At 42.6% G+C, this 17,261-nt stretch overlaps 1 protein-coding gene across 2 annotated transcripts in view; it reads left to right on the top strand.

Moving 5' to 3' along the window:
* The window catches only part of ANXA2 (annexin A2), a 44,386-nt gene that overhangs the window by 12,414 nt on the left and 14,711 nt on the right, over nt 1-17,261 (top strand). For both annotated transcript variants that reach the window (XM_021693748.2, XM_021693749.1), the window contains exons 3-4: nt 2,678-2,777; nt 16,389-16,483. In XM_021693748.2, coding sequence (XP_021549423.1) covers nt 2,678-2,777; nt 16,389-16,483 — 195 coding nt within the window. The remainder of the gene's footprint in view (nt 1-2,677; nt 2,778-16,388; nt 16,484-17,261) is intronic.

The following is a 17,261-nucleotide window of genomic DNA, read 5'->3' as shown; positions in this document are numbered from 1 at the left end:
TACCATACATCTTTCAGGTCATCTTGGCAGAAATGGCTTTTACAAAAATTCAGCAGTAACACTGGTTTGTAGGCATATCTTGCAGATACTTCAAAATATGCTCTTACTGAAACTGAAATACATAGAAGCACTCAAAAGTCACTTGACAGCAGTTTGGATTAGGTGGTATGGAACCCTCTGTTATCTCTGGTGCTTGCCATCAAATGTTCAGATAGGTGGCGTATATGCAAACACAGGTTGTATGGACTATAGAGCCTGTATATGTTTAATCTTTCCTCATGGAACTTGTGCACACTGTTGTTGGCAACACTTAGGAGCTGCAGGTTGAGGTCCAGACAAGTCCAAGAGCTAAATAATTTTTTCTTTCCTTTTTTTTTTTTTTTTTAAGATTTTATCCATTCATTTATAAGACAGAGAAAGAGACAGTGAGAGAGGGAACACAAGCAGGGGGAGTGGGAGAGGGAGAAGCAGGCTTCCCACGGAGGAGGGAGCCCCACACGGAGCTTGATCCTAGGACCCTGGGATCATGACCTGAGCCAAAGGCAGCCGCTTAACGACTGAGCCACCCAGGCGCCCCAATAATTTTTTTTCTTAATGGATCTGATCATCAGATTGTTTTTAGTATCAGATTTCAGAAAAGGGCTTTTCGTGTAGCCTTTGAAGTTACTTTAGTATAATGCATCTCTCTGTGTGGAGAGATGGGACTGCAATAGAAAATGTCATACTTTCCCCCATATTTTGGAGGAAGAAAAAAAACACTTTTCCGCAATAATTTGATTTTCAGGCAGGTGGATTCTATAGATAATAGGTTCAATTATCCATTTAGTTTTGTTTCTAGAAGTTTTATAAAAGGTATGCAAAACTTTCCCTACTCACTGTTGTTTTTGGAATAAGACGACATAGCGTCTAGGAAATGAAGCAGTATGTGATAATGGCTCAATGACCAGACTGCCTGCCTTTGTAAATAATTGATGGCGTTGTTAATAAATAGGGAAGTGTTTTTCTTAGATTTCCATCCACACTTTGTAGCCACCATAACAAATATAGTATTTCAGAATAACCCTTTGTCCTTACCTTTGCCTAAATGTATGTTCCATTTCCACTGGTTTAATCTTACTGGAAAGTTCAGTAAAATTAGATGGAAAATACTTTAATAATCCACTGTGCTTCAGAGTTATAAATGTTAACTGGATTCACTATTTGGCCAAGATGGTCACAAGTGCATTTTGAAATACTCTGTCTAGTCCTGAACTTAGATTTCTGGTTTGCCCTGGGAAACATTTGAGAGGATGTCATCTTAGTTACTTCCTTGTATAATCGCACTCCTAATAACAGCAAATGAAACGGGTGCTGGGATGTCTCATAATGTGTTGCCTGTGGGTGGAGAGGTAAGTCAGGGCACCTCAGACTCTGACTCTTCCCAGAAACTGAGCTAAGGCAAAGTCATCACATTATGATGGGCATTATGTACTCAGGGGAGGTCGTGGATAGACGAATCTTGGTGTTGAAGGTGGATGGTTCCACTGACAACCTAAACCACATTGTCCATCTTCTTTTGCCTGCCCTTTGCTTTGGGACCGGGTAGCAGGGAGGAGGGAAGCTGTAAGAGCTCTCAAGGAAGAAGAGTAATTAACACTTCGGATAGTAGAACTGATGTAGACACATACTACTGTCCTTACCTCAATCTGGGGTGGTGGGGTGGGATGGAAATGGGTCCATCAGATCAGGCAAGGTAATGGGTTTTGAAAAGCATTGGAAAAGGAAGAGAGTATGGTTTAAAAGGCAGTAAGAAAAAAAAATTTTTTTTTAAAGATTTTTTATTTATATGACAGAGACAGAGAGAGAGAGATAGCAAGAGAGGGAATACAAGCAGGGGGGAGTGGGAAAGGGAGAAGCAGACTTCCCGTGGAGCAGGGAGTCCGATGCAGGGCTCGATCTCAGGACCCTGGGATCATGACCTGAGCCAAAGGCAGATGCCCAACGACTAAGCCACCCAGGCGCCCCAGAAAAAATTTTTTTTAAAAAAGAAAAAAATAGGAAGAGTGGTAGCCATAGGGTTAAAAGCTTAGTGTTACAGACAACAGAGGAGAGAGCGGGAAGCAGGAACTTAGCGAACACAAAGAGGATGTGGGCCAGGAGGCCTGACCACCTTGGTGCCCGGGCTTCCCTCACTTATCTGATAGTCTGAAACAAGCAGGCCAGCATTATACATTTGCATTTTAAAAAATTGTGAGCTCAATGATAACAGGCCCTGTGGAAATTCAGATGCCTGTAGCAAAAACTTGGCTAAACACACTTGTCATCCAGGCATTTCCACATTTTCAGCTTGTTTCAAATTGTTGCCAGCCCAGTTTAATGCTTTTCAAAGCCTTCCCAGATAAATGGTTTCCAGTGCCCAGCTTTGGGTTGTCTGCTTTTGAGCTTGCACTAGAGGTAGGATAAGTGAAAATACAAACAGCATTTTCTATACTAGCTGAGCTTTTGAAAATAAATTCTCATTAGAAACAGTGAAGTTTCTTATTCTCTGTGTGATGGCACATTAATACTTACCTAGTTACCTAGTCTATGAATGATTTGAATTGTTTAAAGAAACAATAGAAAAAAATCTATTTTAGGGATATTTCAGGGGAAGATTTTAAATGTGTATGATTTGAGTATGTTTGTCTTTTAACCTCAGCACTCCACGCCCCCAAGTGCATACGGGTCGGTCAAAGCATACACCAATTTTGATGCTGAGCGTGATGCTCTGAATATTGAAACGGCCATCAAGACCAAAGGTAGGTGACATTTGTCCTCTTGTCAGGCTGACAATGACGGGCATTTTTAGTTGTCTCTTCATTCTCCCTCAAATCTCCATTTACTAGTCATTTGAAATTGTGCTCGAGCTTTAATGGAGTGGATCTAAACCTTCCCCATCTCACCCCACCCTTCCTTCCTCCCTCCCTCCCTTCATCCTTTCCTTTCTCCCTTCCTCTTCCTTCCTCTCTTTGGAGGGAAGACTTAAAACATGAGAAAGTATTTTAACCAAGGAGCGTAGTAACAGGGAAACAGGCCTCAGCTGAGAGCAGGAGGCCTGATTGCCTGGATGCGTGTTTTTGGCTCTGCTGTTCACTTGGAAGCCTCCGTGTCTCTTTTTATAAGGAAGAGGTTGGTCATGGTGATCCCAAACTGGCTTTTTTTTGTCCTGTATCCCCCTGTATTTCAACACATTTGTTGGAAAAATGCTGGGAAAAATTGTACTAATTTGCTTTTAGATCTAATGAACAAAAAATTCGGACTTTTTTTTTAAGATTTTTTTATTTATTTGAGAGAGAGGATGAGAGGAGAGAGAGAGCACATGAGAGGGGGGAGGGTCAGAGGCAGAAGCAGGCTCCCTGCCGAGCAGGGAGCCCGATGCGGGACTTGATCCTGGGACTCCAGGATCATGACCTGAGCTGAAGGCAGTCGCTTAACCAACTGAGCCACCCAGGCGCCCCCGGACTTTTTTTTTTTTTTAACCCTACTAGTTACACCACTCCTTAGACCTGGACCTTGAATTAGAAGAGGTGTCAGAATGAGTGTATTTCCTCGAGTTCTGGGATGAGTAAGAGAGGGCCAGAAGGCATAAGAACTTCCTTTCGAAATAAAGCGGGTAAAGCATTTAATTGGGTGGGATTGAGTAAGAACTTGTTCGGGTCATCATTGTGCTGTTTTCTGTGTCTATAAAAGTTAATGTTCAGACTCCTTGGCTTATGTTAATGAAGAGTGTGTCTTTGGGCTTGCTCCATCCCTCGAATCCCTGGGACATTGTGATTATTGGGGTGATGCTTGTGACACCACACTCTTTCCCCTTTTGGACAAAGCACTTCTTTCACCATGAGGCTCGATTGAGATGCAGACATGACCCATCAACCAGAGCAGATGCTGGTTCATACCTCTGGTGAAGAACCATGGACAGTTTTCTCTTGGAAGTACAGTGTTTTAACTTATTGACAAACACACTTGTACAATTCAAATGCAGGTCACCGATAGACTGGGAACCTCAACTGGGATGACCTAGGAACCTAAAACAAGGGTGATCATATTCCTGGCTTATTTATGTCTGCATTATTTACTGATTGTGCCCCTTTTCACTCTCAGAATTGTTTTGTTTTGCGGGATAAATTATATCGCCATCTTTCCTAAAACCCTTGGAGAAACTGGTGACTTTGTTTCCAGAGATAGGACGGAAAGGAGAAAGATCTTTTACGTCCTGTGGCTCTGACAGGACACAAGGATTTGCATCATCCTAAAGCAGCCTTACATCCCCTGGGGACACTGGGTACCTCCCAGAATGACTGCCTGGACAGCTGGAGGGAGAATAAGGAAGCATCCAAATTAGACCTTTCAAAAGTCTTCTTTTATTGAGGCTTTCAAATGACCATACTTGCCAAATGCCAGGTTGGGAAGTCAGGAAGTCACTAATCAGAAAATGAGACTAAAACGTGCAGGCTTATCTCACCACAGATCGTTCTCTTTGGTGGAGCTGGGGTGTAGTGGATGAGGGATTGTGCAATCATGGCCCTTCACATCTTGGCTCTGCCACTCATTTCCTAGCTAGCTGACTCTGGAAAAACACTGCACTTCTTAGCTTCAGCTTCCACATACAAAGTAGGGCTAATCAAAGTTCCACCACACACAGTTGGGAAGTATGAAGTGGTGCCTGCCATGTAGATAGTGGTCAAAATGTGTTATCTCAACACACACTAACACACACACACACTCTCTCGCAAGCGTTCGCATGCACATACGCACAACCCACTTTCCTACAACTCACCCTATCTCACTATTTGGGTGTGCCTACATTCCTGGGGTTTCCGAACACGCCACTGCAGAAACACACTTAACTCACCTCACAGTTAACTCATCTGACAAAGAAGGTGCCTTTTACAAGTTTGACAAAGGCTGCTTTCATCCTTGCATGAGAAAGCTTTTAAGCGCCCTGGAATGTAAAGATTGCGCAAATGAGCTCTGGTCACAGCTGAAACTCCCATGGTAATAAAAATACCTTCAGGCCCTTTCTGAGTTAGTCGGAAAATAGTTTCTAAACAGAGACGTCTGGAGGGCTTAGATTTGGATTCCTGCATTCCAGTTTGGTCAAAAGCAGCTGACATCACCATGATCCTGGTTGCCACTATTTATTGAGTGCTCATTATGGGAAGGCATTGCACCAAGCGCTTTAGGAATGTTCTTCTTAGGTGAACTTCAGATTCATCCTGATGTAGTGTTATATCCTCTCCAATTTATGGGTGACACAGTTTAGGATTAACATGGTCCAGGTTTCTTGGCCTTGGTTCAAATTGGGGTTTGAACAACTTTGTCCAGCCCCAAGCCTGTGTTCTTAAACACCCCGATGTTGTGCCACCCACCTGTTGAGGATTGGACTTTTTTCCTTAGCCATAAGTTATTTTCAGACATGAAAAACATTTTGCAGTTGTGATTCTATTGATATCAGATACATGTCATATTTGTGGCCCAGCTTTAGGTGCCCTATCTTCTCTTCAGACTTAATGCCTAGTGACTTTCACTTAGGACCACTTACTTATTTTTGGTGCCTAGTAATTGTAGAGAGTAACTGAATTTTCTTGAGTTAATTCTCTTAGTCTTATAAAATAATTTCTGGGTTGTTAGTATGTTTGGGAACCTTAAATCCTTCTAGGAAACTATTGAGGAGAAAGAAAATGATACTCATATAGAGCTCAGTGTACCAAAGATGTTTATATCAGCATTGGTTATGGTAGTGAAAAACCCAGCTAGTTGGGGAATGACTTAATAGGTTATGGTAACTCCCTCTGTGTTAACATAGAATATCTGTAGAATGTGAAATGTGAAAAATAAAATTTATGAACAATTTTTATTGAGATATAGTTCACATTCATACAATTTACCTATATAAAATGTGCCATTAAATTTTTTAGTGTGTTCACCGAGTTGTGCAACTATCACAATTTTAGAATGCTCGTTTTAACATGCATTCACCTTAAAGTTGTCAGTTGTGGAACTGATTCTTTTCCTTTCTTGTGCTTTCAGCATATTCTGTGTTTTCCAAATTTTCTGTGATGACATGTATCAACTTCACAAATGGAAAGCAATAAATTAATTACAAATAAAAATGAAATCAGTAGTTGGGAAAGTAACATCCCTTTGTCCCTTTCCCCTTCCTCTTGATATTTGTAGATAACTCATACCACTTTTAAAAATGAGCTAATTAATATTTTAGCCTCCCGTTTAAAAGGCCTTCTATTGTGTAATTAAGAAGCTTGTGGCACACCTTCACTCCACTCCAGTCTCAAGCCCTTTACAGAAGAACACAATACTCTGTGATTGCTGTTTCCTTGACATCAAAGAAAACAGCGGGTGACCCTTGAATGCTGATATAAACAAAGGCCAAAGGACCATGAAAAGATGACTATGTGGGCCTCCCTCTCCCAGGTAGGGTAGCCCAGGACGCGGGCCCGCCCGTGCCAAGCACAGAGCTCTCTGGGCATTACCTGCTCGGTCCGACTGACAACGGACTTCCTGTTGGTCTGAGTGCTCTCAGGAAGGACAGCTGGGAGCAAGTCTGGAGGGTCCTTCTCTTGCTTTGAAACAGAGGGTGGTAAACTGGAGCAGGCCTGGCGTGGGGGTGATTAGAAGGAGGGGCAGAACTGGGTGAGATCTGGACTGGTCATGAGGACCGGAAACAGTTATTATTCCTCCTTCCCCTCAGCCACATCCTCTCTCACCTGGGCTGTCATGGCTTCTGTCCTCTTCATGGGTCTCCTTGCTTCATCCATTGCAGATCCTCTCTCTAGCTTCATCTCCAGGCTATTCGGAGCTTTTACTCTGACAGGGGTGTGCAGCCCCCATCTCGTGGGAGTGTTAGCCCACTTCTAACACCCACGCGGTTCCCACTCACCTCTCGGAGTGAGCCCATACACAGCCTCTTCACGCTTTCTCTGAGAAGGAGGCAGAATCAATTATTCCTTGGTCTGTGTCTCAGATGCTTCATGTAAGTAATTTACAGCTCTTGTCATATTGTGTTGTAGTTATTTATGTATGGATTTGTTTCTCCCACCAGAATGTGAGTTCCTTGAGGGTAAGGATTGTATTTCATTAAATTTATTTAATCTTATTTACACAGCCCCTGAGACTGTGTGAAAAAGTAAATATTTAACCTCTATGTAAATAGTAGTCAAATTGTATACAGATCCCAGACCACACAAGGTGAGTACAGAGAAGGGGGACGCATGGCTGGTGAGATGAGGCAGCAAGGAGACAGTTCCAGAATCTGGACAGTAGCCAGAAAGGATAACAGTTCCCTAGTGAGCTTTGATCTGTTTTCACAAAATGAATTTAGCTCAGAAGTCTGCTTTGTTTTTAGTTTGAAGGGATCTCAGTATTTCTTGAGTATGTTACCTAAACCAAACGCATGGTGGTTTTGTGTATACTCTGGCTTGAGGTGGACTGTACAATTACTTACCTTAATTTATGTCTAGTTATAAACTGAATAAAGCCATGCAAAAGTAGTAATATTGCTTAATTAACAAGAGGTTTCTGAGACTTAAATCTGTAGGAGTCTCTTGGTCTAGATTGGCCTTGGGTTAAATATACACTGTGGAGTGTACAACACAGCTGTGAATGGTTTACCATATGGGTCCAAATAACTAGAAAGGAAAGTCAGCTAAATTAGAAAAGGATGAATCCAGACTACATAAAATAGATTGTAATTAGAAGCAGCACAACCCCAGAGTTAGTGTAAGTGCCAATAGACTGATACAGCTTTGGTCTCTCTCTCTCTAGAAGGGGAGGGAAATGAGTTGCCCTATTATTATTGCCAGTTTTGATTTTAGCAGTATTTGTGTTCTCCGGAAGGGATGCAGAAGCGGGTGATTTCCCCCACCCCTTCTTACAGGCACAAGGAGAGAGAAGCATAACTGAAGCAAGTTTATGCACTTATTTTTTTCTTATACTTTTAAAATGGAACCATGTTTTCCAGCATGGCCAAAAATACAAACATCCCATGCCAGTGGAAAGCAGGCCAGGACGTGTATTTTTGGTTTCACCTGCACACCTGGAGGAATATTCATTCAGCTGAGACAGCAATTAGGAGTGTATTCTCTTGAAGATGCCAGGAGGCAGATTGTCTCTGAAAGGTGGCTTCTCTCCTAAGGGAGGGGGATGGGGAGGGACCAAACCTACAAGAACCCTGAAGTCTGAGGAACACTGTACTTGTGAGAAAGGTCCCTGTGGCTCATGCAGCTCAGGCCTTCCTCTGCAGGAACAGGAGGAAGGGAACCTTCTCTTCACTGAGGCCTTTCCCTTTGTGATCAAGTTTACTTTCGACTGAGCTCTCGTCTTACAGCCCTGCTGGGAACAAAGAGGGACCAGTGCTGAGTCACGGCCACCTTTACTCTGATCACAGATTTTCGGATTTTCTTCAAAATGCTCTTTGTCTACATGGGTGTATAGATGCCAAACCTGAGCCAAGAAGTCTATAAAACATGGGTGAAAGAGTCCCTGGTGCCTTTCTAATGGTAGGCATTAGCTTTTACTGCCTGCCTCTCGCTCCTTCTTTTTTTTTTTGTAAAAACTGTTACCTCTTTCCCCCGAAGAAATCCAACAGTCGCTGCCACCCAGGGATACTGGGTGTAGTAACCAGATTCTTTTCTGGTGTCAGCAGTGCTAAGGCAGTAAATACTAACTTCTTCACTATCAGTTGAGTTAAGGGTGGGGCTGCTGGTTCCTCTTGCCTCTGTTCGGATTTTAAAATTTTCTGTCTCATGAGCTAATAGAGTAGCAGGGCACAAAATGGTGCTTGCATTTTGCGTGTCAGCCTTCATTTACAATTTGATTTGGTTTGAATTTTGGGTGCTGGCCTACTTTGTGTTTTCCTGCTGGTCCTGTGGAATATTTCAGAACTATAATTATGCATGGAAGGCAGACAGGGTTCTAGATGACTAAAGTATATAATCGGGTTGCCAAATAGAGGGCATTGAAATCCTTTCTAAGGGACTCAGCAGAGGTGAGATCAGAGCAGAATGGAAATAGAAGAAATTTGATTTGGGGGCCAAATGTTCTTCTTAGGCACTTAGCTAAACCACACTTTGCGCAAGTCAGGACCACAGCCGTGCTGTGCCGGTCTTGGGAGAGGTGCTGGGCTCCCCAGCCCGCCTCCCACCCCATGCAGTGCTTGTTTTCTCTCTCATCTCTCAGGCAGCTGCCACAGGTTATCTTGAAACCGGACTAGTAATCTAATATGTGCTAATGGCAGAAGTGTTCCCCAAGCCCCCATTGCCCTCTATTTTCATTGACCCCAAACCGAATACAACCAAGAGCCAGACCCGCGACAGAGAAGCTGAGTGTGGAAAAGGTAGTAGACATGTTCCAAGTCATTTACTCGGTCCATCCTTTCTGTATCCCCCTAAATGTTCTCATGATCTGTTTTACAGAGTGAGAAACCAAGGTACAGGGAGGTAACTAATGTGCCCGGATAGTACAGTTCTGAGCCCCACATAATTTCTGAAGCATCTGTTGCCGCCACTAATCTAGATGCCCCACCTTTTCACCCATGTGAATGTCCAGCTCCTGGTGGGACCCTCTGGACACAGAGTGCTCACGGCTGCTGAGTGATCCCGAGGAGTGACTCTGAGAGCAGGCATTCCAGGCCAGGCAGCACTGTGGCTGATGGTGGGAAGGTTACTTTGGGCAACTGTGTGTGTGTGTGTGTGTGCGCGCGCGCGTGTGTGTGTACGCGCGTGTGTGTGCACGTGCGCGCGTGGGCACTCTGTCCCTGAAGTCACTTCCAGTAGACAGATGGCTTGTTGGCATATTAGCCTTGTTGGGAGGGGCTGCCCCTCTCTCACCATGTTATTAATGGCTAACCCTGGAAGAGAGTTTCTAGCTTTCTGTTGAAAAAAACCTCAGTTGGGATATCTCTTCAGTGGCCATGCACTATTAGTGGGTGGCAAATCATTATCTACAGATTATTAAATGTGTGTATGTTTGTATGCACTAAATAGTAAGTCCAGTTCTGTAGACATATGGACACGTTACTGTCCCAAATCCTTTTTAGGAACAGTTTGGAAGAGTGTGGTATGAAGAGGTATCAAAATATAATTTCAGAACGGTACCAACATGACTCATAGAGATACGGGATGAACACATGTCAAGCATTTATTTAACTCAAAGGATTTAAGACTAGTTCAAAGGGACATTTGAAAGAGTGGGTATTAATAGGCACTGAGAGAAGAGTGTTGGGATAAGATTGCTGGCAAGACCATTAATGTCCTACAAGGCACTGAAGCCGTAACCTTTGGACCATAGTCTCCAAGTTAACATGTAACCCCACAGAGCTTGCGCCCAACAGTAGTAAGTAGCTCGTTGAGTGAGAGCACAACCCAGAGAGGCAGTCTGGGATGGCCCTTTTAGCCACTCTGGCTTCCTCTTGCCTTATTTTTAAATTTTGGATACTTTTCTATACCAGGAGGCAGGATAGCCCAATGCAGTGAACCTGGGTTTTGAATCCTGGTTTGCGTCCCAGCTCTGCAGGTGAACTGCTGTGTGACCCTGGGCATGTCCCTGCCTTCTGTGAGCATTTGTATTTGTTTCCTCGTGGGTGAAGATGGGGATGACAGTAACACCCACCTCTTACAGGTGTGGTGAATATTACATGGGAGAATTGTGTGAAGCACTTGGTAAGTGCCTGGCACATAGTAGGTACTCAAGTGAGTAGCCTATGCCATTATAATAAACAAAATATGTCCACACCCATGGATCTCCTCTCTCTGTGACCTGCCGCTGACCTTCGTGTTGCAGAGATGATTTCTTCTGAGGTTTGATACCCATATCCCCAGTAATCTAAGCTGAGGCATGGTTTTTCCCATCATCTAGATAAGGAATCTTTTTTTTTTTTTTTTGATCAGTCAGCCATGCCCTGAGGGCCTCCTGAGTCTCATCAAACAAAATGAAATCCATTTTCTTTGTGCAGTCAGTGTGTCTTGGCAGATATGAGTCAGCATCCTGTCCAGAATGGTCTCTTGGTTCCTTGCCATGGACAATAAAGACACATTTTCCATGGAATGCCAGGTGTGGAGCTGACTTGGGGTTTCCACCCGCAGAGATGAGGAGGAGGAAACTCCAGGAGGCTGATCTTATGATTTTGGAGTTGACCATTATTTTAGACTACAGGTGTTCTCTATGTTTGAAAAATACGGTGGATGGTTTAAGGGACCCGAGAACCCAGAGTTTTCTGCTTGAGCTGCGCTGTCAGCGGCGCCTCCCTGTGGTATCACTTGGCAGAGGTGTCAGTGTTCAGTGAGCTCTTCAGGTGTTATTTCTTACCTGGGTTATTTGGACAAAGGTGAGCATTTCTTTCCCTGAAATTGTAGTCGACCCTGCACCTCACAGGAGCAGCTGGTAGAAGTGACTTAGAAGTCTTCTAGCTAAGCAGCATGCCGACTGCTTCATGTTGACTGGCATTCAGAACAGTGACTGACCTTTCGGAGGCCCCAGCTAAGGAGTGTTGCTGGAAACACTTTCGTAGTTAGCTGATGAGATTTGCTGGCAATTTTCATAAAAGGAATGAATGCTTATGAAATTTATTGTGTTGTTTCCCATCAGGAGCCAAGTAAATTTGTGTCTTCGTTCCTTACCAATCTTGAAATTTTTAACTTCTATCAGTTTTGAAAAGAAATTTTTAAAAATCTGCCTGCGGGGCGCCTGGGTTGCTCAGTCGTTAAGCGTCTGCCTTCGGCTCAGGTCATGATCCCAGGGTCCTGGGATGGAGCCCCACATCAGGCTCCCTGCTCTGCAGGAGGCCTGCTTCTCCCTCTCCCACTCCCCCTGCTTGTGTTCCCTGTCTCGCCGTCTCTCTCTCTGTCAAATAAATAAATAAAATCTTTAAAAAAAAAAAAAAATCTGCCTGGAACACAGACCTTACTGTGTTCTCACCTACATTGCGTAGGATCCTCTACCCACATCACTGTTTCCCATTGTGAGCCTTTGCTTAGATTACTTTGACTTTCCACATGAAGCACAAGAGGAATGGGATGGGAAAAGGAACATTATTCAGGTTTGTTGCTTTTTTTCTTTATGTTCTTGCCTTGCCCACACCATTTCTTTTAGCCCCTGGGCCCCTTGTGCCCAGCAGACGCTTCCTTATGCAATGAACATAAGAGATCTGAACGTGTAAATCCAGAGGGGCAGAGCCTCATCTCCTGGGCATCTGCACCTATGTTAAATTCATTAAATTTAAAGCTTTCCCAGTGTCCTGGCGCTTGCTGTGCATTGTTGACGACGATTGTGCTGACCTAGGTGGCTGAGTGCCCAGTCCTCATCCTTCTAGCCTCATTCTGGGCAGAAGTGGTGAGTAACTGGATGACCCTTGCAGCTTCAACCTGTACTGAGCTATTTTCCATGGGAATAAACTGCCTCACCAATTATGATAGCAGATTGAGAGGAAGCGGCAATGTTCTGAAGATAAGATGGTTAAATCCCACTGGCAGAAATGTGTATTCTGGTGTTCCGACACAGGACATGCTGTAAGTGCCTTTGACTAGGTAGGCAACTGATGCGGGGCGCCATGATTTCCACCACCCCCCCCCCTTTCCAGTTCCATTTGAAACTTGCAGACAATGGTATGGGAGAGATAGCTAATGTAGGTGAGGTTCTTAGAAGGGGGAGGGGGCGTCCACTTGCAGAGATAGCTCCCATTTCTTTGTAGTTGCTGGTATTAGCATTTGTGTAATGGATCCGATTGTTCACGTGTAAGGGGTCCCAGCATGGTGGATGCTGCATCTCCGCAGGCTGTTTGCTTGGTAAATACTTTAGGTAAAATACGTTTAGATTCGCTCAGACTATCATAGTTGCTGCCATCTACTTGAGACTTAGGTTAACCACTTGGGCTCTTTACGGGGATTTCCAATAATTGGATTGAATTCTGACTCTGTTGGCTGGACGCTTAGCTGCTGTGAACAGAAAGGCAAAAGGCTGTCTCACTGACTAGGAGCGTGGGACTACACTGCAGTTAGTGCAGTGAACTCTGTCAGGTGTTTTTTTCTTACATGGTTTATTTGGACAAAGGTAAGCACTTTCTGTTCCTGAAATTGTAGTCGACCCTGTCCCTCACAGAAGCAGGTGGTAGAAGTGACTTAAAAGTCTTCTACGTAAGCAGATTTCTAAAGATCTTTGCATTCCTTATGCTTATCCATCTCTATTGGTTGATTCTCAAATACAGAATGACCAGGGAGCTGGTTGAAATGCTGCTTCCTTGGTACAAAGTTCTAAGGAGCCTTTTAGTCAGTAGATCTCAGGTATGGCTCAAGGCACTGTGTGTTTAATAAATACTCCATATGATTCTAATTCAGGTGGGCCTACGACCACATTTTGACATGAACATAAACTTTGCATTTGTTTCCTAGGGAGAATAATTTTTATGGGTCAGTGTTACTGGTATGTGTTCAGGTCAGCAGCTCCAAAATTGCTTTCAGAAAATACTAGAATTGAGGTTTGAGGATATCATTGATTTTGTTGTTTTCTAGCATTTTCAGATTTGAGGAAGAAAGTGTTTTTTGTTTTTTTTTCTAAAGATGTTATTTATTTATTTGAGGGAGAGAGAGAGAACATGAGCAGTGGGTGGGGAGGGGCAGAGGGAGAGGGAGAGGCACACGCACACTCCCCGCTGAGCAGGGAGCCTGAGTGCAGGCCTCTAGAGATCATGACCTGAGATCATGACCTGAGCTAAAGGCAGACGCTTAACCCACTTAGCCACCCAGTAGCCCCTTGAGGGAGAAAGTTAAGTGTAAAGCAAAAACACATTTATAAGCAGTGGTTTTCCTAACATGAAGTTAGAGCCATAGAATATTTAAAGAGAGAGAGAGAACATGTGTGTGAGTGTAGACTTGCAAGACTGTATCTGTTAGTGTTTCGTAGAAGCAGAACTGGCGGTCATTGTTCAAGTGCAAATGTAGAAACTGAGACCCAAACAGGCCAGCTGTTTACACATGTAATAGTTGTAATAGTTGCAGTCTCTCGAGCTTCAGCTTCTCTCTATAAACTGGGAAGAAGAACGCCTATCCTTACTGGGTAGTTGTGAAGAATAATAAAGTAATCTGTGTTAGGATGTTTCAGAAACCAAAGAGAATTATGTAGATGTTGTAATTATTATGAATATTGTGTTTTATTTTAGTTGAAGCATTTAGAACCATGCCAGGATTCTCTCGAGGTGAAGTCACTAGTCGATTCCAGATCAATGACTTATATGTCATTCACAGTGTATGTAAAGAACCGTTTTTATGGCATTATGGTGAACTTAGAAAGTATGTATAATCAAACGAAAGAAAACTTTACAGTATCTGTAATCCTACCACTCACACGATCACTATTAAAATTTTGGTATAAAGGCCTCTAGTTATTTTCTTGTACATGCCCGTGTATTTTACAAAAATTTGGGTTATACTGTATATACTGCTTTGCCACCTGTTTTGTTTTTTTACTTAACAGTATATCATGAACATTTTTTCCATGTCAATTAATATTTTATGCCATCATTTTAAATGACTATAATATCCTATTATCTGGACAGAAGAACATTTATTTAATCAGACTCCTATTGGACATAGGGGCTTTTTTCCCCTTTATTTTTTGATACTATATATAATGCTGAAATAAGCATCTTTGCAACTGAATCTCATATATAGCAATTGTATTTCTCTGTTGACATTGGTACTTTAAAAATTGGAGCTAAAGTTATAGATGCTGCACTTAAATGGTTAACGTACTGGTAGTATATAAATACAAAAATAAATGTTACTTATTTTTATACCCAGAAAATCTAACTTCGTGCATTTTGATCTAACATGCTTGAGAGTTGAGGGTACTTCCCCTGTCAGTTTGCTCATTGCCTGTGCCTCAAAACATTACAGTTCTGACATTTCTGTTGCTTGGGGACTCCCCTGATTTCCTGTAGGCCAGGCTGTTTGCCATTTGTATGTGACATTGTGGGCTTAGCTCCTCTCTCTCTCGCCCAGGAATTACCTATCCAGTTATGGCAAAGACTTCCTTTTATTAAACAAAGTTTATAATCGGTCAGGAGGGAGACCTTTCACTCTCTGAATTCTTAAAATCAGGCTTTCTTCAGTTAAATGGCATTTTAGGAGTATTTCTGATATAAAATTGGAAACTTTCAGATACAAGAAGGCATTGCTTATCTTTGTAAATACACATGTTCCAATTAAAATAGGTACTAAAATATTTTGGTGGCACTTCAAAACTCCCAATTTAGATTTAATTTAGATTAAAACACTTACTCTTTTTAATAAAGTTATAAAATTGATTATTAAAATTGCCTATTGAAGATTAAAAGCAGTGGAACATTTATTTTCCTTAAAAAACAATTTAGTCTTCAATAAGTATGATTGTATTAATCAATTATGCTATTAAAATACAACTGCCATATTAAATCTGACTCATTTGTCATGACAGTTTCTATAATTATAGAAATTATACCTAGCTTCTTATACAGCCATAATCCTGCAATAAATATAAATAATTCTATTAATTCAGTTCACAGTTACTGTCTATTAAATCCCCAGTTAAATGGCAATTCGGGAACCTTCATTTAAAATCCTCCTAAAACTTTGTTGTTCCATCTGACTGCCAAAGCCCCTCAAACACACCTCCTACGGTTGATTCCAGAAACCAATTTATGAATAAAATCATTTATTTATTCATTTATTTATTTTAATTTTTTATTTTATTTTATTTATTTGACAGAGACAGCGAGGGAGGGAACACAAGCAGGGGGAGTGGGAGAGGGAGAAGCAGGCTTCCCACAGAGCAGGGAGCCCGATGCGGGACTCGATCCCAGGGTCCTGGGATCATGACCGGAGCCGAAGGCAGATGCTTAACGACTGAGCCACCCAGGCCCCCCTAAAATCATTTTATTTTTTCTTTATTTTTATTTTTTTTTAAGATTTTATTTATTTATTTGACAGAGAGAGAGACAGCGAGAAAGGGAATACAAGCAGCGGGAGTGGGAGCGGGAGCAGCAGGCTTCCCCACAGAGCAGGGAGCCCGATGCGGGCCTCGATCCCAGGACCCTGGGATCATGACCTGAGCCGAAGGCAGACGCTTAACTGACTGAGCCACCCAGGCACCCTAAAATCGTTTTTTTAAATGCAGATATTCAAAAGGTCCATTTAGGCTTGAGGTTTGCGGCTGTCAGGATAAAAATTGAGTAAACGCATTTGGTGGAGGGTACTGACAAGGACAACCCTTGATGTTCTGGCATTTTGGTTTGGAAAACAGTATATACTGCTTAAAACCCTCCGTGTAAGCCCAAAGGACTAGAGCACATGGGTGATAACAATTCCCAACTTGTATTTCCGTAGGTGTGGATGAGGTCACCATTGTCAACATTTTGACCAACCGCAGCAATGAACAGAGACAGGATATTGCCTTCGCCTATCAGAGAAGGACCAAAAAGGTACAAGCAGTTTCAGGGGTGGAGGGCATTCCTTGTTGAATTTCATTTCCTCAGCCATTGCTTTTTCTTTTTATGGATTCTGGCTCGTCCTGGCAAGAGCCTTCTAGAACTCTTGGGTATCCAAGGTTTTCCTTTTACATCCTTGTTAAAAGTCATCACTCACACACTCATGATCCCTGGAGTGCTTGGAGCTCATCCATAAAGACTGTGCCCTTCTCCAACCAGAGAGGGTGTGGAGGGAGCACTGCTGGGAACAGAAAGTTAGAAGGGACTAGGGAACATCAGCAACAGCAGGTATCATTTCTAGAATGCTTGCTTTGTGCCAGGCATGTAGTTCTCTGCATGTAGCAACTCATTTCATCTTTATGACTTCTGCTAGTTCTTGATAAGATGTTTCTAATTTAATGTTAGGACACTAGACTTTAGTTAGTATTGATCCTAATAGGCTTTCCTCACTCTTAAAAAAATATACTTGAATTCTTAAGAGCTTTGCTGGAAATGGGCTTAGTTAGTAGTTCATTTGGTCTACTAGGCTATCTTCAACATGCCATGCTCCCACTATTTAAAGAGTCTTTGTGCGCTTTTTCCCTTGCTTGTGCACTAGTGGTTAAGGAACAACCCAGCATTTGTTCATCCTTTATTTTGTTGCAGTGTTAGGAAATTTTATTTTTAAGGATGGGATGCTTTATTTTTAACTTCTTGCTATTAAAAGCTTTTGATTTATTCTTGGACAGTGCAGTAAGCGTGGCTTCCTGCAGCTTCTGTTTGACTTAACGGC

The sequence above is a fragment of the Neomonachus schauinslandi genome, chromosome 9 (genome assembly GCF_002201575.2).
Source record: "Neomonachus schauinslandi chromosome 9, ASM220157v2, whole genome shotgun sequence".
Classification (NCBI taxonomy): domain Eukaryota; kingdom Metazoa; phylum Chordata; class Mammalia; order Carnivora; family Phocidae; genus Neomonachus; species Neomonachus schauinslandi.
Note: the sequence above shows the minus strand (reverse complement) of the source record. Positions and strands in the feature narration are given on the sequence as shown.